General features: G+C 43.5%; 1 protein-coding gene across 1 annotated transcript in view; it reads left to right on the top strand.

Moving 5' to 3' along the window:
• Positions 1-506: 506 nt before the first annotated feature.
• Positions 507-22767, top strand: part of NSG2 (neuronal vesicle trafficking associated 2) — a 79751-nt gene continuing 57490 nt past the window's right edge. The window contains exons 1-3 of the mRNA XM_004371181.1: positions 507-630; positions 1497-1647; positions 19949-20032. Of these exons, the coding sequence (XP_004371238.1) occupies positions 1519-1647; positions 19949-20032 (213 nt within the window). The 5' untranslated portion in view covers positions 507-630; positions 1497-1518. The remainder of the gene's footprint in view (positions 631-1496; positions 1648-19948; positions 20033-22767) is intronic.

Genomic DNA, 22767 nt, shown 5'->3' with positions numbered 1-22767 from the left:
TCATGAGGTGCTATCAGAAATCACATTTTTCAAATGAGGGAACTAATGTATGGAAAAAAAAAACTGGAAAGTGCCCGCTGCACAGGAGATAATAAATATTAGTTTCCCTTCTCTCCTGACCACAGGTCAGACACAGTGTAGGTCTTGAACAAAGTCTGCATTTCATCACATTGCTCTGGGATGTCTTAGGAAGTGGCCATTTATCCTAATGAATGTGCCTGCTTTTCCAGTTTTTCTAAAGGCTCAGGGATTGCTTGTTATATGGTGTGTATTAATTTTTTTTTTGGCCAGAATCCTTCCCACCCACTCAGTCTTTTCCCACATTCTTGGAACTGTTTTGTCCCGTGCAGCGGTTGTGGCCATGCATGAGAAACAGCAGGTGGTGCCAGATGACAGATGGTGTGCAAGCCCATTCCCCGGTGGGAGGGGGCGCAAGCGAAGGAGCAGGCAGGCAGCTGCCAGGAGCTCTTCCCCGCTCGCGCCTCGCTCTCAGAAGCTCACAATCCAGACACACGCAAGGCGCTGTCCTTTCAGCACCACAAGCTCGGGCTGAGGAGGGAGGACACCTGGTCGTCGTCCTCCTCTTCAAATTGGCTTGAATCTGCTCTGACCCCCCAAGAGTACAACACAGTAAGTAGGCATTTGTTTTTGTTATTTCCATTCCACTCCCAACATCCTCCAGCCCCTCACCACCGCTTTCACCCTACAACAACCCTGTTTTCGTCTAGTAAGGTTCCCTCGGCAGGACTGACAAGAAATTCAGTTGTGCTGGGCTTTTGGGCGTGGGGTGGGAGCACTGTTTGACTTCTGAGGGAGCTGGAGAGCAATAAATACGATTTGTTTATTTGGTTGGCAATCTTGCAGTATGAGGGCTGCTAACTTTCTATGGAACCAGAAAAATATGGCCTTTTGCTATTGAGGAAATGGAGGCATTTCATGGCTAAATAACAAGATCTGGTTCAAGCCAGCCTTTTGTTTGTTTTAGGAAATTGTTATCTCATGCCCAATTTACATGTTATATAAATGGCTACACATAGAGACATTTAACTTATTGCTGAAAAAAAAAAATCAGTATAATAAAATAGCAATCAGGGTGGTGAGGTGAAATTTATCATACTGCAGGGTGACCCAGAATAATACATTTCATTTTGCACTAAAAAATAAGCTTTTCCTTGAGCTTATATGAACACTTTAGCTCCAGTGTCCTGGCTATTTTTTCAAGCTTATACTTTTGGTATGCATCTGGGATTTTCCTTGAGTTTCCCAAATTTGAGGTTTGTTGAACCCCGAGGGCAGGTGGCGTATTTTGGTGATTAAAGAAGTTTTACTGGACAATGGGAATCATGTCAGGAAATTTAGCAGAAGATCGATGACTGATATCCAGATTGAAAGGCACCCGAGTGGAGCTGTTGAGGACGCACTGTTTTCTCTGTCGTCAGCCCTCTCTTTTCCTGCCTCACCTCCCACTGTAACCAGAACCCCACTCCTCGCTTTAGGTCTGGGAAGAAAGGTGTAAGGATGGTGAAGCTGAACAGCAACCCCAGCGAGAAGGGAACCAAGCCACCTTCCGTGGAGGATGGCTTCCAGACCGTCCCTCTCATCACTCCCCTGGAGGTTAACCACTTGCAGCTGCCTGCTCCAGAAAAGGTAAAGCAGGTGTTCTCCTCACCCCCATACTCCCCCACCCCAAGGAAATAAAAGAGCAAAACATTGTCCCCCCAAACCCTTTCATTCCCTCATTAGCCAAATATGTCCCCTTTCTTGTAAAATCTACCTATTCCTCTCAGAGATACAACATCTCTTGTGCTATTTCAGATTTATGGTAAGTGTTTATTCATTTTTTTTGTTCACCTGTACATACATAGGCAAGAAAATTAATCTTTCCTTTTTAAAGTTTTATCACAGCAGATGAATACCTAATAACCTTCTTGATGATGGCAGAGAAAATCTGTCTTGACTGTTTTGGGGAAGTGTTTCAGAAATTTATAGGTATAGACTGGGGACAGAAAATAGGATTCAGCCCAATAGCACTTAGTTTGCACCTGCTGAGACCCTATCTCTATGCTAGGAGTTGGTTATAAAAAGACAAATGACAAAACCCCTAACCAGTATAACTCCGAATTAATATAATGTATCATGGTAATGCTGTATCTGGGGATTACAGAGATTGAGAGAGCACAGGGGTGGAAACAAGTAAATTCTTCCAGGGGGTGGAGGGAGTGAGAAGGGTGTGGGGAGAGGACTAGGAGGACATGTTAGGTAAGCTGCAAAGAAGGAATATTTGAGTTGGACTTGGAAAGGTGAGTAGAAACCTTCCAGGTAGACCATGAGAAGAAAGGACATTTAAGGCAAAGGTCACAGATACGCAAAGGCACAGAGGTGTGGAGAGCATTTGGGGCACAGCAGGCTGGAGTAGAGCGTCTTTGGGGGAGGCGTGGCTGGAAATGAGTGACTGGCTGATGGCACATCTCCTGACTTGGGAGTGGTCCATGAAGAATAGACGCGGGCATTGTACAAATGCAGAGGGGAAGTTTCTCCCACAGACACAGGTGGGAGACACATTATTGTTCAAAATCCCTCTGGGGGAATTTGGGGTTTTATGATGTGAGCTTTTGCACACTGTCGGGAATGGGCTGGGAGGCAAATGATGGAGTTCCCTGGCTGGAGAGCGAACAATGGCACAGTCCGTGTGTTTGATCTTCTAATTGGCATCTCCAGGAGGGCATTGTGTGTCTTAACCAATTGGCTCCAGCCAATCAATAGAAGAGAAGCCAAAGCTAGATAAAAGGCCCGGCTGATTGGCTGTGGGTTGAGTCGTCTGTTTTGAAAGTGCAGAGGTTGTCGATATGAGAACGTGTGTGGGGGTGGCAGAAGTAAAGAATCCTTGAACCATCTTGAAAATCTATAAGGACTTCAAAGCTAAATTTTGAATAAACAATTAACAATAAAGAAATGGGAAGGGACAGTATTGACTACCTGCTACATGTTATATCAGAGGCTCTCTTTCTTTCTCTTTTTGGACTTCATGTTAGAATCACCTGGGGAGCTTTTAAAAATCCTAATATGTAGACCATACTCCAGACCAATTAGATCAGAATCTCTGGGGGTGGGGCCCAGGCGTCAGTATAAATTAAATCTCCCCAGGTGATTCCTATATGCAGCCGAAGTTCAGAACCGCTATGCTAGATGTCCGTTACCCCTGGGAGTCAGGAATTATGCTCTCAAATTTATAGATGAAAAGGTGAGGATCAGAGAAGTTTGGTGAGCTATCCAAGCTCACAGAAGGAGTAAGTGTCAGTGCTGGATTCTGAACCCAGCTGTAAGTGGGGGGGTAGAGTGGGAGAAGAGGGGATATTCACTCCAGGTTTTGCAAGGCTCCAGAAGGAATCTTTACCCTTCAGCCTCCCAGATCTGCATGTCCCTGAGAGGTGTGCAAGGAAAAGAGAGTGGGGTGAGATCACCTCTCCCCCTGGCCCTGCATACCCCTGCCTGCTGTTCCAGAGATCACCATAGCCTCTGTCTTCCCTTATCTCTTCATGCACCTCTGAGGCCTTCCTTCTTGTCCTTGGGAGAGGAGTCAGGCCTGATAACCACCGAGCATCCAGTCCAGATGTCTCAGAAAGCTATCCCAAATCCTGGAGGATAAAAATATCATATCTCGTGGTGGACATGCATGCATGGAAGGGGAAACCAACTCATTTTGAAAGATGTAGTAGAGCCCAGTTTGACTGCAAATCCCCACCGGGGTTCTTCCCCTCAGAGGCCCACCCTACAGGGGCACTTCCCACAGGGGCCCATCCCCACAGGAGCCCTTCTCCACAAAGCCCCTTCCCCACAGTCACTCTTCTTCACAGGGACTCTTCCTCATAGGGACCCATCCTCACAGGGACCCTTCTCCAGAGGTACCCTTCCCCACAGTGACCCTTCACCACAGGGGCCCTTCGCCTAAGGGGCATATCCCCACAGGGGTCCTTCCCCACAAGGTCCCTTCCCCACAGGGACCCTTTACTACAGGGGCCCTTCCCCTCAGGGGTATGTCCCCACAGGGACCCTTTCCCACAGGGCACATTCCCACAGGGTGCCCTCTGATGTTCATGACAAAGTCTTTCTACCAGGTGGACCTCAGCTTCCTCTCCTGTGAAGTGGGGAGGTTCACATCGGCCTCAAAATGGTGAGAACAAATTAGGTGTGGCCTCGTTTGTAATGTGTCTGGTACAAAACTAGCTATGAGAGATAATAGCTATCATTTTTGGGTACTTCCTAAATGCTAGATGCTATTCTAAGCCTTATGTACACACACACACACAATTTTAGGTCATCCTCTCAACAGTTAATAGAACTCAACAAGGAAGCTGCTGCTTTAATCTAAAATTTAAAGATGAGGAAGCTCAGGCACAGAGTGGTAAAGTAACTTACCCAAGACACTTAGCTAGTAAGCAGCAGATCTGGCATGTAGAACCTAGGCAGTGTAGCTCTAGAATGTTCCACCTCAGCAGGAACACGGAGCAAGCTGGCCTGGGATTCCACAGACTTGGGCTCTGCCGGTTGAGTCACTTCTCCTCCCTTAGGTCTCTGTCTTTCCCTCTGTGAGTCAATAATTGTATTAGCTGTTTTCTGTGCTAGTGTTTAGATTTTCTGATCTTTGCAAGAGTAAACAAGCTTTTCCCCTGACAGTAGACCAGATTTGTTAAAAGTGAGTTACACTCAAGAAGCCAAAACCAAACCAAAGCCATTGTGGTCAAGTCAGTTCCAACTCATAGCGACCCTATAGGACAGAGTAGAACTGCCCCATAGATTTTTCAAGGCTGTATTCTTTATGGAAGCAAACTGCCACATCTTCCTCCTATGAAGTGGCTGGTGGGTTTGAACCATCAGCCTTTGGGTTAGCAGCTGAGCACTTAACCACTGTGCCACCAGGGCTCCTTCAAGAAGCCAAAGGTCCTCTAAATGTTTAGAATACTGTTACCGACACAGGCTCAGAGCCACCACTCTACGTGGGTTTAAATCCCTGCTCCACTTTTTATTAGCCTACCTGGGCTAAGGACTCTGGCAGATTTTCTTAAACCGCAGAGGTCTCCGCCTCTTCATGTGTAAAGTGGGGATGATAATATTGGGACTCACCTTATAGAGCTCTGTTGTTGTTAGCTGCTCTGGAGTTGGTGTCAACTCATGACAACCCCATGTACAACAGAACAAAATGTTGTCCAGTCCTGCACCATCTTCATATACCAGCAGGGTCTGATATTCGTTGGTATTCTCAAGTCTGTTGTTGCAGCCACTGTGTATATTGAGAACCTTCCAACCTAGCGGGTTCATATCCCAGCACAATATCGGACAATATTCTGTTGTGATCCATAGGGTTTTCATTGACTGATTTTCGGAAGTAGACCACTAGGCCTTTTTTTCTAGTCTATCTTAGTCTGGAAGCTCTGCTGAAACCTGCTCACTGTGGACGACCCTGCTGGTATTTGAAATACTGGTGACATAGTTTTTGGCATCATAGCAGCACACAAGCCACCACAGTATGACAAACTGACACACGAGTTCTAGAGAAGGTGAAATGAGCCCGATACATAATTGTCAGCTCTTTGATTACATTTCAGTCAGATGGTAAGTACTGGTTATCAGAAACAAGCATCATTTGATCCTGAAGTGAAGTCATGGTTTTTCTTTTCAAAAATATAAAATACAGAATGTGTTTGGTGTGTAATGTTCACAATTATCTTTAGATTTATTTACTAAATACTCTTTAATATTTAAGATACAAATATGAGATACAGTATATATGATATATGAATATCAGGAGAAAACCTTTTTGAGAAAATTGGAGGGGACAAACATGTCTCAAGGACTTACTCTGGGCTAGGGGTAGGGCTATGCAGGCACTTCCTGTTATGTCAGTTAATCTTCCCAACAGCCCTGTGAGGTGGCTATTAGTATACCCATTTCACTGATGGGGAAACTGAGGCTCTTAAATGGGCTGACTTGCCTAAGTTTCACAGAGAGGGTGGAAGAACCAGGGTTGGACCTCTAGTATATCTGACACCCTAACATTTTTCTCTGGATCGTGCTGCCTTCAATAATGAGAAGCCTCCTACCTGGGGAGTACTTCCTCAGACTCTATATCCCTCAACCATGGCAACAGCCAGTTTTGCTCTTCCTTAAGCTCTCCCTCAGGCAGGCTTCTGACCTGCAGGTGGGATCCTGGGGCAGTTCCTAGAGAGGACATTGCAGCCTCCAGTGCTCTCTCCCTGCCCAGGGCTGGAGATGTTGGTGCCTCCCCACGGAGAAGACATAGGCCCGACTTCAAGGTTGTTCTCCCCACTTCTTCTCTCTATCACTCCAATCCACCTTCCACACTGAACTTGAGGGAGCTTCCAAGAGTCATGACCAGGTCCCTGTCTAGTAGAAACCCTTTTTTAGTCCCCTAACCTCACAGGATACAATCCTCAGGTCTGTACCTTGGCGTTTGGCCTCCCATTCCTGCCTGGTCCCGTTTTGACTTTGTATCTTGCACATAAGCATCTCAGACTTACCTAGAGCAGTGGTTCTCAACTGGGGATTTTGTCCCCAGGGGACATTTGGCAATGTCTAGAGGCATTTTTGGTTGTCACAACTTGGGGTGGGGTGCAACTAGCATCTAGTGAGTAGAGGCCAGGAATGCTGTTAAGCATCTTACCATGCACAGGACAGTCTCCACAACAAAGAATGATCCCACCTAAAATTTCAACAGTGCTGAGGTTGAGAAACCTTTCCCTAGAGTGTTTCATGCCTCTCCATCCTTGCCCATCTATTCCTTCTCCCCATAATGCCCTTCTCACCCTTTTGCCTGACTGAAGAGCCATCACTTATCTTCCTAAACCCAGTGCAGATGCAGCAATTCCAGACACCTTCCCTGACCACCCATAAGTGTAACTATAGTTGTGCTTACCACACTGGAAGGTATCCATCCATCCATCCATCCATCCATCCATCCATCCATCCATCTATCCATCCATCCATCCATCCATCCATCAAATCTTGCTGATACCCTGTATGTGCTCACAATACCTCTAAGGACACTATGAGGCTGTGGACATACAGCTAAGAAAAGACAGGCATGGCCACAACGTTCATGGAGCTTCCAGTCCAGAGGGAAAGACAGGCTTAAAACAGGTCATTACACAAGTAGAAATAATTAATTGCAAATTGTGAGAAGGGCTCTTAAGGAAAAGATAGATGCTATCCTGTAAGAGAGGATAGACTCAGGGGAACCTAATTATGATGGGAATGTGGTTGAGGCCTGGAGGATGGGCTGGGGAGGGCAGTAGAGGGCAGAGGGGGCAGCATGTGGGCAGGAGCCTGTGTGCTGGAAGAAAAATCAGGGACATTTGGAGTCAACTGGAGCATGGTGAGTAAGGGGCAGAGTCTTAAGAGACAAGGTTTTTAAAGAAGGGTTTAAAGTGGGAGAGTAACAGGATCAGATTTCTATTTTAGGAAGGTGACTCTGGCTACTGTGGGCCTCAAGGGACAGAGCCAGCCTCATGCTTGGTCTCTTCTTCCAATGAGTCTTCCACGTGGCACCAAGGTAGTCCTCCCTCTCCCTTGTCTATCTTAAGCCACTGTGCTAGCCTCAATTTTTTCATGTAACAGAAGGGGGAGTAGATCTGAATCTAAGAAGTTGAGTGGTTTTCTCTGGACCATGGAAGTGAGTTCTTGAGAAGCTGGAATGTCAAATTCTGAGACATGCCCTGGGTGCCCTAATGCCTTTGGTTTATATAAGGAAACCGATAATAATCCCAATGTCCTCACAATCACTCTGTGAGGTTGCTACCATTACCCCCATTTTATAGATGCAGAAACAGGCTCAGAGAGTGAAATGCTTGTCCTAGGACATGCCGGAATACATACTATTCTAAGTATAGCCAAGCTCAGCACCCAGGTGTGCCTGGGAGATTCCAGCTAGCAGATGGCAGGTCCACAGGAAACAAGCCACAGACAGGCACCACCCACCTTGGCAAGGCCCCAGGTGAATAGTGTACTCAGCAAGCCAGCTGCGGGGCTCTGGGAAAACGCTCCTTTCTGCTGATTACTAAGGCTTCACGTGGTCCTGGAGGAGGCTGGCTCACCTCCTTGTGGGAGGAGGGGGTTGCGGGGATTTAGAGACCAATTATTGATGTTGGGCATGTTTCAAATTTTGTATAATAGACCGCATGTACTTTGTAATCCTAGAGACCTTGGTTCAAGTCTCAGCTAAGCTCTTTTCTTACTGTATGAGTTTAGGCAAGTCTCTTAGCAACTCTGGGCTTCAGTTTTTCAACTGTCAGTGAGCATAAAAACAAACAAACAAAAACCTGTTGCCATCAAGTCAATTCTGACTCACAGCAACCCTATAGGACAGAGTAGAACTGCCCCTTAGGGTCTCTAAGCAGCGGCTGGTGAATTCAAAGTGCCAACCTTTGGTTAGCAGGCAAGCTCTTAACCACTACTCCACCAGGGTTCTACCTAACAGGGATATTGTGAAGAAAAATGTGAGTACTGTCTCATGACCTCAGGGCATGGGACCCAGAGGGAGCTCACTGATACAGTTTCCTTTCTTTCACTAGACACCCAGGGTATATTGCCTGAAGATGATATATTTTTAGAAGAAGACTGTAAAAGCAAAACAGTCTGAGAACGATGGGGTTTCAAGGGTAGAGGTACAGATTTGTGGGGCCTGGCCCTCCATGCAGTGGACCTTGTGGGCAGCAAGAGACAGATGGACTCTGAAGACTCTGCTCCTGTCACTGAGCCCTGCATATCTTCTTGGCCTTTTCTTTGGCTCTTCCAGAGGGTTTATTTTTCTCCCTGAAACCTGGGATCCGAGAAACACCAGCCTTTCCCCAAGGAGCAGCAGAAATGCACATCTCTGTATGTCCAGGTCATAGATTGCCCTCATTCTTCAGAGACTCCTGAGGGAGGGGTCATAAATCACCCCAAATTGGGGCAAAGGCTCTGGTGAGGCAATTCCAGCAGATAGTATAAAATGACCAATAAGCATATTAACAATTCTTTATCGTTTAAGACAACATTTTTTACCCATCAGAATGGCAACCAAAAAAAAAAAAAAAAAAGTTTGAAAATGCCAGAAGGACAAACAAATCAGTCTTAGAAGAAATACAACCAGAATTCTCCTTAGAAGCAAGGATGGCAAGACTTAGGCTTGCTTACTTTGGACACATCATCAGGAAAGAGAATTACTGGAAAGGGACATCATGTTTGGTAAAGCAGAGGGTCAGCGAAAACAAGGGAAAGCTTCAATGTGGTGGGTTGACACAATGGCTGCAACAATGGGCTGAAACATATCAAAGATTGTGAAGATGGTGCAGGACCAGGCAACATTTTGTTCTGTTATATATAAGGTCCCGGGCGTCGGAGCCAGCTGATGGCAACTAACAACAACAACAATGTTTATAATGCTGAGGGCAAAATAGGGATTCTCAAGACACTTCTGTGGGATATATAATTTGATGCTACATTTTTAGAGAACGTTTGGCGATGTTTATAATATTTAAGCTGTATATACCATTTGACTGATACATACTTCCTACTAGTAGGAAGTTATCCTATGGATATATTTGCTCAAGAATACAAAGACCTGTGTATAAAACACTGGGAACAGCTTGAATGTGCCATAGGAGGGGGGTGGTTAAATAAACTCTGGGGTGTGGAAGTGCAGTACTAAGCAACTGTTATGAGAAGGAGGCAAGTCTGTATGTACTAATGTGGAAATAAGCAACAGGCACCTGGCTTAGTTAACAAAACCTTAAAAAGGGTGCTATGGAGTAACTCCAATTGTGGAAACATATACACACATGAGTGCATGTTTTATGCCTTATAATTCATGAAACAGTTTTGGAAGGCACACAAGAAACTGTTAAATGTTTGAGGGTAAGGATGGAAGTGAATGGGGCCATTCACAGACATTTATTCTACAATTTTCATCCTTTTTTTTTGCCATGACCATGTATCAAGTTTTCTGTTTAAAAAAAAATCCCTCCAATCTTCCCATCTGTGAGTTGGTGGGGTTGAATATCACTGCACTAAAGTGCCTTGAGCGCTGACATTTTGACCTGTGTTCTGGGCCCAGTACCAAGCTTCAAGTGACCAGGAAAAGACTCAAATGCAAAAAGATGGAGTGTAGGGTGAGGAGTGAGGGGGAGAACTGGGGAAGTTTTCCATCTAAGGACTCAGGCCCCATCACCTTTTCTCTTTAGAGATAAGATACATTTGTTCATTTGCTGATTCAACAGTATTTATGGAGCTCCTATTATGCACCTTGAAAAAAAGGCCTGGTGATCTGCTTCTAAAAAATCAGCCATTGAAAACCCTATGGAGCATAGTTCTACACTGATACATGTGGGGTCATCATGAGTTGGAGTTGACTCAACGACACTGGTTGTTATGCACCAGATGCCATAGGATCGAAGTTTGAGTTTTGATTCTAGACGATGACCTTATTAGTGGGTGACACTTGGACCTGAGTCAGAAGCTTAGATTCAAGTCTTGGCTGAGACTCAGTTTTCTCATCTGTAAAATGGGGGTAATCACCCCTACCTCATAGAGTGATTGAGCAGTTTTAATGAAATATAGGATGTAAAGCCTTTGGCACAGTGCTAGGCACATAGTGGTGCTCAGTAAATGGTACTTCTTTTTTTTTTTTTAACATGACAGGTGGGAAAGAACATGATAATCTTGAGTTTGAACACTGGCTCCACCACTTCCCAGTCATTTGATCATAGACAAGTGACTGACCTCTCTGAGCTTCAATTTCCTCATCTGAAAAATGGGAATAATAATGACTATTTTAAAGGAGAGATTGTGAGGCTTGGTGAGAATGTTGTAAGGAGAATTGTGAGAATTACATGAGTCCCCATGAGTAGGACTCCTAGTGCAGTGTTGGCACACAGTAGGTGGTCTGTGGAAAGCCACTCACTATCCTGCCTCTAAACGTCTGTCTTTGCTGTGGGGAGGAGCTGAAGGGGAACGGCTCAGATCTATTTTTGGCCTGTGCAAGTCCAGCGCATAAAAATACAATCTTACTCCTCGTCAGCACTTCTGCGCTTTTATTTATTGTTCCTGCCAATCCTGGGGCTGCTCCATGTGGGACCTCTTCATTATTGATGAGCCTGGGAAGTAGTATTTTAAATTTTTATGATCTGTACTTTGTGCCATCTGAACCACCATGTATTATCTGGCCTTGCCAGTGAATGGGGAATTATATCCAGACATGAGGTCCTTTTGGGATGAATAATTTATCCCATTTTCACAATGCCAATTATGTTAAATTATGTTCTTCATATGAGCAGCAGACAGGACAATGGGAGACTGATGTGTAAATATGAAAGGAAAACACATTTATGACTTTGCCCAAATCCACAGTGATATTTGAAAACCTGGAGTTCATTTTTCCAAATATCTATAAAACCTCACTTTTAATAATAAAAAGAGTAGAAGCAATTTACCTCCCCTCTCTCCACATTCCCCCTCTACCCCCCCCCCATTTCTGTTATTAATCAAGGAGCTCAGGGTTCTGTTTGCTCCAATTGTTTATTAACTGTGGGGAAAGAGGACTTTCCAGCATAGAGCCTTTCTTTGCAAATTTATTTTCTCTGTTCTGTTTCTCTCTGCTTATGCAAGCTGATTCCTCCCAGGTACAATTAACAATGATTGGCCAACATTTTTATGCCTCCTCCTTCATAGTACTGAAAAAGAAAAGTAACTGCTACTGTATGTTTTTTTTTTTAATAGATGGGAATGTTTCTGGCTTCATTCCATAGAAACAGAACACCAAGGCATCATGAAACTCTTAGGAGCTGGCTGATTCCAGTCACTTTGTCGGGCTGTGTTTTTCCTGCTCTCTGTCTCTTTCCTCTCTAGTGTATCTTCAGTCTGGCCAGAGGCTTCTCCTATGCCTGTACTGTGTATCTGAAAAGCCAGTCTTTTGTTGTTTATGGTCCTTCCTCAGCTCCTCACTGCTCTCAAGTTAGTCTTAAAGATGCTTAGTGTGGCATTCAGAGCCTCTGTCTGCCCTTCAGCTTCATCCTGCCACCCCCTCTCCTCACCCACCCTGCCCTCTGGCCACTCAAACCACCTCTTTGTGGTTCCCCAAGGCACCAGCCTCCTCTGTATCTTCTGAAGACTTTCAGGTGTTTGCTGCTCCCTTGGTCTAGAAGGCTTTTCCCCAGGTGTGGGGAGGCAAGAAGGGAAACAGAGGCTGACCAGAGCAAAAGCTCCTGGATAGACGATGATGCCTCAGACTAGGGTAGTGACAATGTGTCTTAGTCTCCCAGTGCTGCTGTAACAGAAATACCACAAGTGGGTGGCTTCAAGGAACAGAAGTGTATTATTCTCACAGTTCAGGAGGTTCGGAGTCTAAATTCAGGGCATGGCTGTAGGGGAAGGTCCATCCTTATCTGTAGTCCCTAGGAGTTCCTTGGCATTCCTTGGAGTTCCTTGGTATCCCTGGTGTTCCTTGGCATTCCTTAGCATCTGTCTTCCCCCTGTGTGTGTCTCTGTGTCTACTCTACTCTTTTTATAACCCAGAAGTAATTAGGTTTAGGACCCACCCTACTCTGGCATGACTTCATTAACATAACAAAAGAAAACCCCTATTTCCAAACAAGGTCATATTTGTACATACAGGGGTTAGGATTTCAACACATATTTTTGGGGGACACAATTCAATCCATAATACAGTGTAACTGGACAGATGGGTGGATTTAAGAGAAATTTGTGAGGAAGCAGGACCTGCTGCTGGAAATGGATTTGGGGAGTGAAGAAATGGGAAGGATCATGGAAAAGCCCTGTATTTGATTTGATGTAAACAATGGTTTAGGTGTTGCTGCTATTTTCTCAACTTGGGGTTACATGAGGTAAAAAATGAGGGCAAGTGGTTGGGTGAGGTAGGTCAGGGAACCCAAGAGCTTTGCTGTGGACATGCTAAGATTCGATGTATAAATCCAAGGGAGAATGTCAAGTAGGGTAATCTGAGTGTTGGGTAAGGTCTGAATTGGAGAAAAAAATTGAGAGTCTTGAGAGCAAAGATGGACTTGGAAGTAATTGGAGTGAGTGAGAACACTCAGAAGGGGGTTGTAGAAGGAGAGAAGAGTGCCCATGACTTATCCCTGAGAAATTACAACATTAAGAGGTCAGTCAGAAGAGGAGGAGCCTGAAGAGGAAACTGTGGAAGGCTGACCAGTGAGGTGGGAAGAGAACCAGGAGAAGACTGGCATGGACCTAAGGGAGGAGAAGGCTTCAAAGAGAAGGGAAAGAACAAGCCTGTCAAATACTACTGTGAGGTCAATGAAGACGAAGACAGAGCACTGTCCATTTATCTAGGGAAATGGACAAAGACCTTCTTTCAGAATGGTGATAGGGTTCTAAAGAGCTTCTTTTGGGGTGAAGGTAGGATATTATGAAGAGTTGCAACACTACAACCCGGGTTGCTTCTGGAGAAAAAGTGGCTTAGCTAGAGAGAAGAGAACTGAAGACTGATGTGCCGTCGGGCACCACCTGTTCCTCAGCCTGTGCTTGAACTCTATGGTTTGAGGAGGGATACTCTGAAGCTGAAAGAACTGCTTTCATTAGAAAGTCACTGTGGGCATAAGCAGCATTTCTTAGGGATTCAGGGCAAAGTAGGACACGGATTTGGAGAGAGAGCCATAGCTCCAACCCTGCCTAAACTCACCACTCTCACCTGGTTAATGCAAGTGTATGTATACACACACACATACACACACACATACATATACATACCACATGTGTATGTAGTAAATATGTATTTAGTATGCATGTAAGTAGTATGTATACCAAATATGTATTTACTACTTATATGTATGTATGTAGTATATATACTAAATACATATTTACTACATACACATGTGTGGTATGTATATGTATGTATGTGTGTGTGTGTTTACATATATTTGCATTAATCAGGTGAGAGTGGTGAGTTTAGGCAGAGTTGGGGCCGTGGCTCTCTCTCCAAATCTGTGTCCTACTTTAGCATACATGTATGTAGTATATAGGAGCCCTGGTGGCACAGTGGTTAAGACCTTGGCTGCTAACCAAAAGGTCAGCAGTTCGAATCCACCAGCCGCTCCTTGAAAACTCTATGGGGCAGTTCTACTCTCTCCTCTAGGGTCGCGATAAGTCAGAATTGACTCGACAGCAATGGGTTTGGTTTTTTTTTTAGTAGTATATATGTGTATGTACGTGTGTCTGTATGTGTATACTATAAGCATAATATATGTATACATATATATTTTAAATGTTTTATTTTAAAAAATTGAGGTATATACAGTAAGTGAATAAAATGTGCCAATCTTAAGAGTACACTCTTATGTAATTGTCACCCAGATCAAGATATAGAATAGTTTGAACACCCAAGAAGATTCCCTTGCACTTCTTCCCAGTCACTATCACTCAATAACGACTATTTTGACTTCTATCACGATTAGTTGGTTTTACCTTTTTGAACTTGATATACCTGAAATCACATATATATGAAAACCTTTTGGTAGTGTCCAATTTCTTTTGTTCAGTGTAACATCTGTGAGATTCAATTATGTGTTGTGTGTAGTATGGCTGTGTCGCATTCCATTTTATGAATAAACCACAGTTTATCCATTCTGCTATATATAGACATTTGGGTTATTCCCCATTTTAGATTATATGAAAAAAACTGCCATGAACATTCTTGCATGTATCTTTTAGTAGGCTGATTTTTGCTAACATGTAAGAAATCTATTAATATTGGTATGTTTACTTAGTATTTGGTTATCTTACTAAGTTCTAATATCTTTTCAGTTAATTTTCTTAGAATATATTTGTATCAGATAGAAAGCTTTTAGTCTGAAGTTAACAGAAAACCCAACCTAAATTGTATTAAGGCCCAAAAAGAATATATTTTCCTGCATAACTGTGGAGTCCAGGGTGGGTCTGGCTTCAGGCTAGGTGTGATCCAGAGGGCAGGATGTTATCAGGGCCCATGTCCATTACCCTGCATTCCTCTTGACTCTGCACTCCTTTCTATGCTGCCTTTGTCCTCATACTGGCCCCCCCTTTGTAGTGGCAACAATTGCTACAGCAGCTCCAGAGCTCAAGTCCCCATCACACCATCCAGAGAGGGAGTACATATCTTTGGGGAACACCCTCATGAAGAGTGAGAAGGCTTCTTTCTCCAAAGTCCTAATAAATATCACCTCATACCTCATTGGTCCAAATTGGGTGATATGACCATTTCTGAGTTAATCAAATCTGTAATCAGCAGGGGTATATGTGCTGGTTGACTTAACCTGTTCAGGGACTGTCTTAGACATCTAGTGCTTCTACAACAGAAATACCACAAGTGGGTGGTTTTAACCAAGAGAAGTTTATTTCCTCACAGTCAAAGTAGGCTAAAAGTCCAAATTCAGGGTGTCAGCTCCAGGGGAAGGCTTTTTCTTTCTGTCGGCCTTTTTCTCTTCAGTGTTCCCCCGGACTAGGAGCTTCTCTGCGCGGGGACCCCAGTCCAAAGGACGCGCTCTGCTCCCGGCACTGCTTTCTTGATGGTGTGAGGTCCCCCTGTCTCTCTGCTCACTTCTGTCTTTTATATCTCAAGAGATAGCCTCAGGACACAATCCAGTCTTGTAGATCCAGTCCTACCTTACTAACACAACTGCCACCCATCCTCCCTCATTAACATCACAGACGCAGGTTTACAACATACAGGAAAATCACACAGTACCAGGAATCATGGCCTAGCCAAATTGATACACAATTTTTGGGGGGACATAATTCCAACCATGACAGGGACCATCCCTGCCATTAAGGAAAGGGGTCAATCCCACCAAACCACATGGTTGCCACACAGTGAGGCAGGAGTGAGTTCCCAAAAGGAGTATCAGAGAGCTTTTGATTGAAGAAGGAAATGGATGCTAGAGAAGAAACCTCAAAGCATTTATTATAACACTTAGAATGATATTGCCTGTAAATAATGATTATTCATAGTCTCCTTCCAACAGTTATATTTTTTATTCTGTCTCCTGCTTCAACATGTTGCCTAGAATATGTAGGGTCTTTTACATTTAGAAGGAATGATGAAAATGGTTTTGAGCATTTTTAGACGCTTTGGGAAGGATGTTTATAAAAATAGGGAGGTAGGGGGAAGGACTAAGAAGCAAATGCTTCCTATCATTTAGTGTGTGATATGAAGATGCTCTGGACCACTCTGATGGCTAAGGAACTAGGAAGGAAGGGATAGAATCAAGAGATGCTTGAGATGGACTAGGAGATGTGGAAAGGTGTATTATTTCTCTTTTGCTTTGTAACAAATTACCAAACACTTCGTGGCTTAAAACAACACAAATTGATTATCTCACAGTTTTTGTGGGTCAGAAGGCCAGACGTAGGTTAGCTGGGTTCTCTGCTCAGGGTCTCACAAGTCTGAAATCAAGGTATACCCTGGGCTGCATTTTCATTTGGAGCTAGAGGTCCTCTTCCAGGCTTATTCAGGCTGTTGGCCAAATTCAGTTCCTTGTGGGTATAGGACTGTGGTCCCCATTTTCTTGTTGGCTGGCAGCCGGGGGTTGATCTGAGCTCCTAGAAGCTGCCCTAAGGTCCTAGTCATGTGGCCATCTAACAACACGTCAGCTTACTTCTTCAAGGCCGGTAGGGAATCTCTCCAGTCTGCTCTGACAGAGTTTTATATAACAGCATAATCATGGGAGTGACTATTCACAGGTCCTGCCCACACTCTTGAGTGAATAAATTTTACAGTACATGTACACTAGGGGGTGGGAATTTGGGGCCATCTTAGAACACTGCCTACCACAAAAGGCAACATAATTCTTGCCTCATGGCTTGTAGCCTGAGGCCTGGGGTTACAGTTCAGAATGACCAGAAAATTCACTTGAAAGTAGATACCGAGATATATTACAACGTATACATCTGAAAATGGGGATAGGAAACTATAATTCCACATTTGTGAATGATTCTAAGAATGTGATGTGAATTCAGAGAAATGATCAGACATTTAAACTTTCTATTACCACTTCATAATTTGGCAGTTGATCTAGTGATCCCCAAAATATGTCTAATAATTAAAATTTGTATAATTTTTTTTGATATACTTTGGACATGTTGTCAAGAGGGATCAGTCCCTGGAGAAGGACATCATGCTTGGTAAAGTACAGGGTCAGCGAGAAAGAGGAAGACCGTCAACCAGATGGATTGACTCAGTGGCTGCAACAGTGGGCTCAAGCATAATGATTGTGAGCATGGCACAAGATCAGGCAGTGTTTCATTCTGTTGTACGTAGGGTCACTATGAGTCGGAACTGACTCAACGGCACCTAACAACAACAACAGCAACATAATATTTTTTAAAATTTATAAAATGCTTGCACATATATTATTTCATTTGACCCTTCCTAGAACTTTGTAATTTGGGTAATTATAGAAACACCTGTCTTATGAGCTGTGATTTAGGATTAGCAAAGCTCTTTTAGTTACATTAGCTCCTGACTCTCATATTCCCAGTGCAAGTCATATGTCAGCAAAACAGGCATTTGTAGACCACATGCTATTTCACACTTCTGTTTCTTTGACCACGTGGTTCCCTTTGCAGAGAATGTCTTCTCTTGCCTTCTACAGCCAGCAAACTTCTATTCATCCTTCAGAACACTTTTTTCAGGCATGGAAGTCAGGGGAATTTTTGAACAGCGTTGTTTTTGAGCAGTTCTGTGTTGTTCTTCATGGGTTACATAGAGTGGATCTCTAGGTTGACAGGCACAAGCCAGGCTCAATTCCACATCTTCATAGGATACCTGTGGAAGAAAATGTGACAGAACCCAGAGAGTTCAAATAAACACTTGTTCTTACATGAGTAGTTTGGGTGTTTAACTTGTCTTTACAACTCACTTAAATCTCACAACAACCCAATGGCATGGTTATGGTTATTTTCCAATTTTATAGATGGGAACACTAAGACACAGAAGGCTTAAATCACTCACCCATGGTCACCAGCTAGTAAGTGGTGGAACCAGGAGTTGAATCCAGCCCACCTTCTTGTACCCCCATACCCCACAATATTAACAATATCTGTATCTGTCTCATAGCATAAAATTAAGTGAGACAATGCTTATTAAGTCTCAATGCCTGCTCTATAGTAAATTCACAAAGCATGGGCAACCAAAAAAAAAAAAAACAAAAAACAAAAAACAAACCTGTTGCCATTGAATTGATTCCAACTCATAGCAACCCTACAGAATAGAGTAGAACTGCACCATTGTGTTTCCAAGGAGTGGCTGGTGGATTCAAACTGCCGACCTTTTGATTAGTAGCCGAATTCTTAACCACTGGAGTTGTTTTTATTACCTATGGCCCTGAGTCTTATGCTTTCCTGGTCTTTGGAATAAGAGATAGAAGAAAAACAAAGATAACAAAACACGAACCCTCCCCACCCCCAAATAAAAACCCTCATCCTTGTTTGGCTGCACCCACTCCCAGTTGGAAAGAGAAACCAGGGGCTCTTTTGTTGTTTGTGGAGCAGACTACAGAGAGGGGTGGGGCAAAACCAGAATTTACTTCTGGAAATAGGAGCTAGATGTCAGGGAGGGAGGGATGTGCTGGGCCCAAGGTCTCCTAAACCAACATATTTAAGTACCAAATGGTAGATATGCAAAGCTTGCTAGTTCTCTTCCCGTCCTTCCTTTTTGAGACTCATTTAGTCAATGGCATGCCTCACAGACTTTAAAGAACATTCTTCAGAGAAAAATTCCTGCTCGAGTCAATACTCTTGACTGTTGTCTCAGGTAAACTTGGTGGAAGTTTTCAGTGAAAGTTCTGTTGATACAAGCCCCAATGGAAGTAAGCATGATCTTAGATCACTAACTTTTCTTTCTTTTAGCTGTGTGACCTTGGATAAGTGACTTAGCAAATCTGAGCCTCAGTTTCCTTGTCAGGAGAATGGGAACCATAGTGGTTTGTGGATAAGTCATATTAAGTGTGGGATCTAGTTCTGGCACATAATAAATGGTTCCAGGAAAATTAAGTATGATCATGCCATTTAACCATCAAAACAACTTTTTTAGATAAGTATCATGATTATGATTATTGCCTGCATTTAACCGGCAAGGGCCCTGAGGTTCATAGATTCTGTTTTCCTCATGGAACTTCGCCACTTGGCAATGGTTGTTGATTATCTGTCAGATTTCTTTTTCTTCCACTTTGCCTGCACAGAGGGATAGAGTTCCATAAATGTCTTGGCAGGTTGACAGCATATCTTGATAAGGTATTAACCACCTCTGCAAAAGATTCAGACTTTAGAAAAATAAGATGATAAAATAGATTCAAAAGACTTTTATATTTTTCTTTGCACAAGGCCCCAAATCCAATTGGAATTAAGGCCGTGTGCAAAGGTTTAACTACAGGATGTTCATCATGACTTGTTTATGTAACCAAAACTGTAGAAACCACCAAAATGTCCAACAATTAGAGACTGCTTAGATTAATTGCAGCATACATATACAATAAAAATTATGCTACATCAAAAGGCCTAGTGAAATCACATATTTGTTTAAATGGAAAAATGTTACTATAGTGTTGTGTGATAAAAGCAGGTTATAAACTAGTTCATGAAGTATGAGTCCATTTTATAAAATGGAAATACATGTTTGCATAAACAGCAAATATGTGTAATATATATACCATACCTATGAATATAAAAATATTTTGAAAGGTGCAACCAAAATAGTCACCTGTGGTTGTCTGTTGGAATGGAGAAGCAGTATGGGTAATTTGAATTTTCTTGTGTGTGTTTGGGGGGGAGTTGTAATTTTCCCATCTTTATGCAATGTTTAATAAATTCTAGTTACTAAAGAAAGAAAAGGAAAAGAAAATAGATGCTTCAAGTTTCCATGCATGCTAACACTGGTTGAACATTCCAGGTGATTGTGAAGACAAGGACAGAATATCAACCCGAACAGAAGAACAAAGGGAAGTTCCGGGTGCCGAAAATCGCTGAATTTACGGTCAGTTTCTTGATGGTGTAACAGAAAGAGTAAAGGTAAGGCTGGCTTCGGCCAGCATAGGATGCCTCACAGTAGTGGAGCAGGTACTGCTGGGGAGTGGAAAAAGGACAGAGGCTATTTCGGGAGGATGTCTTGAGGCCACACTGTCTAGGCCACTGAGGTTAATTCTATCACAGAGCTCTGCCTCTTGAGGACCTCTCATGTGTGCTTCTACTCAGGGGTGTTCTGATCATTTGATCATTGTCCTCTTTCTCTCTGCTTTTCCATCATAATCTCTACGAAATGTGATGGAAATGTTCAAAGAAACTCAAATTTTAGTCAGTGGACATGATTGCAAAAAAATAAGAAAAAAGAAAACAAAAGCTGACTTCTTAGTGTTAAAAACCAAATGATTGACTTCTTATTTCTTGGTGGAGGGTCACTAGCTGGGACAAGTTGCATGTAGGAGCGGTGAGGCATGTTCTGATAGGATGTAAGGAGGGACCTCAGGGAGCAGAGAAAGAAGGGGTGCTGGTGGCTGAGGAGAGCACAGCTTGTGCAAAGATCCTGAGGCAGGAAGGAGGCTGGTCCAAACACTGAATAGGATGGGGGCAGTGAGGCTGGGCTCTGGGAGCTGGGGATTGAGGAGTGGGGAGTGGTGGGGAAGTAGGGTAGGGTGGGGTTGGGAGATGAGAGTGGGGGTGGGGAAGGCAGGGAACAGGCAGAGATGAGGTAGGAGAAGCTGGCAGAGGGCAGACAAATCCAGGCCTTTAGGGTATAGAATAATTTGGGTTATATGCTAAAGGCAACAGAAAGCCTCTGAAGGACTTCAAGAAGGAGAGGGACATGACTTAATCTGGGTTTTGAGAAAAGGACTCTGGATGCTTCATGGCAAATGAAGTGTAGTAGGCAAAAGGGAGTGTGGGGAAACTATCAGGCTACTGTAACTCTCCAAGTGAAAAATGATGGTGGCTGGTACAAGGCTGGCGAGCAGATGGAAAGATGTGGGCAGACCTAAGAGATACTTAGGAGGCAAAATTAGCCATGAGGGCATTAGGACAAGTGGTTCTGTGTATGTGTGGGTGTTGGAGCAGTCTGGCTGGACTTGAGCCCTGTCTCTACCTTAACTAGCCCTGTGACACAAGCAAGTCACTAGACCTCATTTACTGAATGGAGGTAATAATAGCAACTACCTCCTAGGGCTGCTGTGAGGATGAAGCGTGGAATACATGCAAAGCACTTCAATCTGGGTACAAGTAATAGTAGCTATGTTGTGTCAGTGGTGACTGGGGGTTTTGAAAGTGAAAATGGCCCTTAATTGGTTATCTGGGAATTGGAGTGTGTGCATGGATAAACATATTGGGTCTGTTTTCTGTCCCTAAATATCATTCCCCTTGTGAAAACTATGTTAGAGAGCAGCAGAGTATGTGAGCCTGAAAGGGTGGGGGTGGCACCACTGTGTGCATTCGCCGGAAGGTGGGACTTTTCTTTTTGCTGAGCCCCTTCTGGAGGGCAGGTACTGCTTTTACTCTTCCCTTTACCTTCCGTTTCCGGCTCTCAGCGTGGGCCCAGAGAACATGGATCTGATCTGAACTGCATGTAGGTACCTGTGGGAGGTTGGAGCTACGTGCTCATGTGCACAAGTGCCTGTGGGAGAAGGTGGAGGGATGCAAAGAGTGTATCTCGATGGGTAATATATGTGGACCAGGACAGCACGTAAAGCTGACCTGTCCCACTGGCAACAGAGGCCATCAGAAACTTGCCCAAATTCATGTACAAGAATGTTCATTGCAGTGTTATTTATAAAATCAAAGTCTTGCAAACAATGTAGACTTTCAACAACTTTCTCATAATTCTATAAATAAGACCACATCCATAAGATGGAATATTATACAGTTTCTTAAGAATCACCTTTTTTTCTTTTTTTTTGCAGAGAGTATTTAGTGATTTTCTCCGAATTAAGGGATTAGGAAAGATTTTCATATTCTTTTTAGTTTTCTGTGCCTTATAAATTTATACAATGAGCATGTATTATTTCAGTAATCAGAAAAAAAAATTAGTTATTTTTTAAGTTTACTCTTTTTACCGAATAGAGTGTTATGAGTTCTTAATGGAATCACACATTTTTTGGCAGTCATTTAAAATGATGGTTATGAAGATATGCAGTTATTTGGGCAAATACCTAAGAGGGAATGTTGAGCAAAAAAGGCAGAGATTGAAACTATGTTTTCTAGAATTAGAACCATTAAAAAAAAAAAAGCCACAAACGTACAGAGGAAGATGACATGGAAAGAATTATATCAAAATGCTATCTGTGGCTGTGTTATCAGCGGTGGTGTGGGACAATACTTTTTTTTCTCTTCTTTGACAAGTTTTTGTGATGTGGCTGTATTATCAGGATTAATTCCTGTGAGCTCCTGAGAGACCGATGTGATCCCTAATTTGTCAAAGGGAAAATATGGCTCAGAGATGGGAAGCGACTGGCTCACCAGTAGGTCAGTGGCAGAGCCAACGTACAAAGCCGGGGTCTGATGGGCCCTTGTGTTGGGCCATGCTGGCTTGGACTGGATAACTACTGCTTAGAGGACAAGTGAGTCAGCTAGGTGCAAAGGAGTGACTCCAGGATCCAGGGCCTGTGGAAGCACCCCCGCCCCCCAAACGCACACCTTGTAGTTTGACCCTTAGCTCTGGGAGGTTAGGCAGGGTGGAAACCATAGGGGTCCTGAGGCAGCCTTTTGTCAGACCTGACTGTCAGG

This window comes from Trichechus manatus, unplaced genomic scaffold (assembly GCF_000243295.1).
Source record: "Trichechus manatus latirostris isolate Lorelei unplaced genomic scaffold, TriManLat1.0 scaffold00011, whole genome shotgun sequence".
NCBI lineage: Eukaryota > Metazoa > Chordata > Mammalia > Sirenia > Trichechidae > Trichechus > Trichechus manatus.
This window is presented reverse-complemented; position numbering and strand designations above follow the sequence as displayed.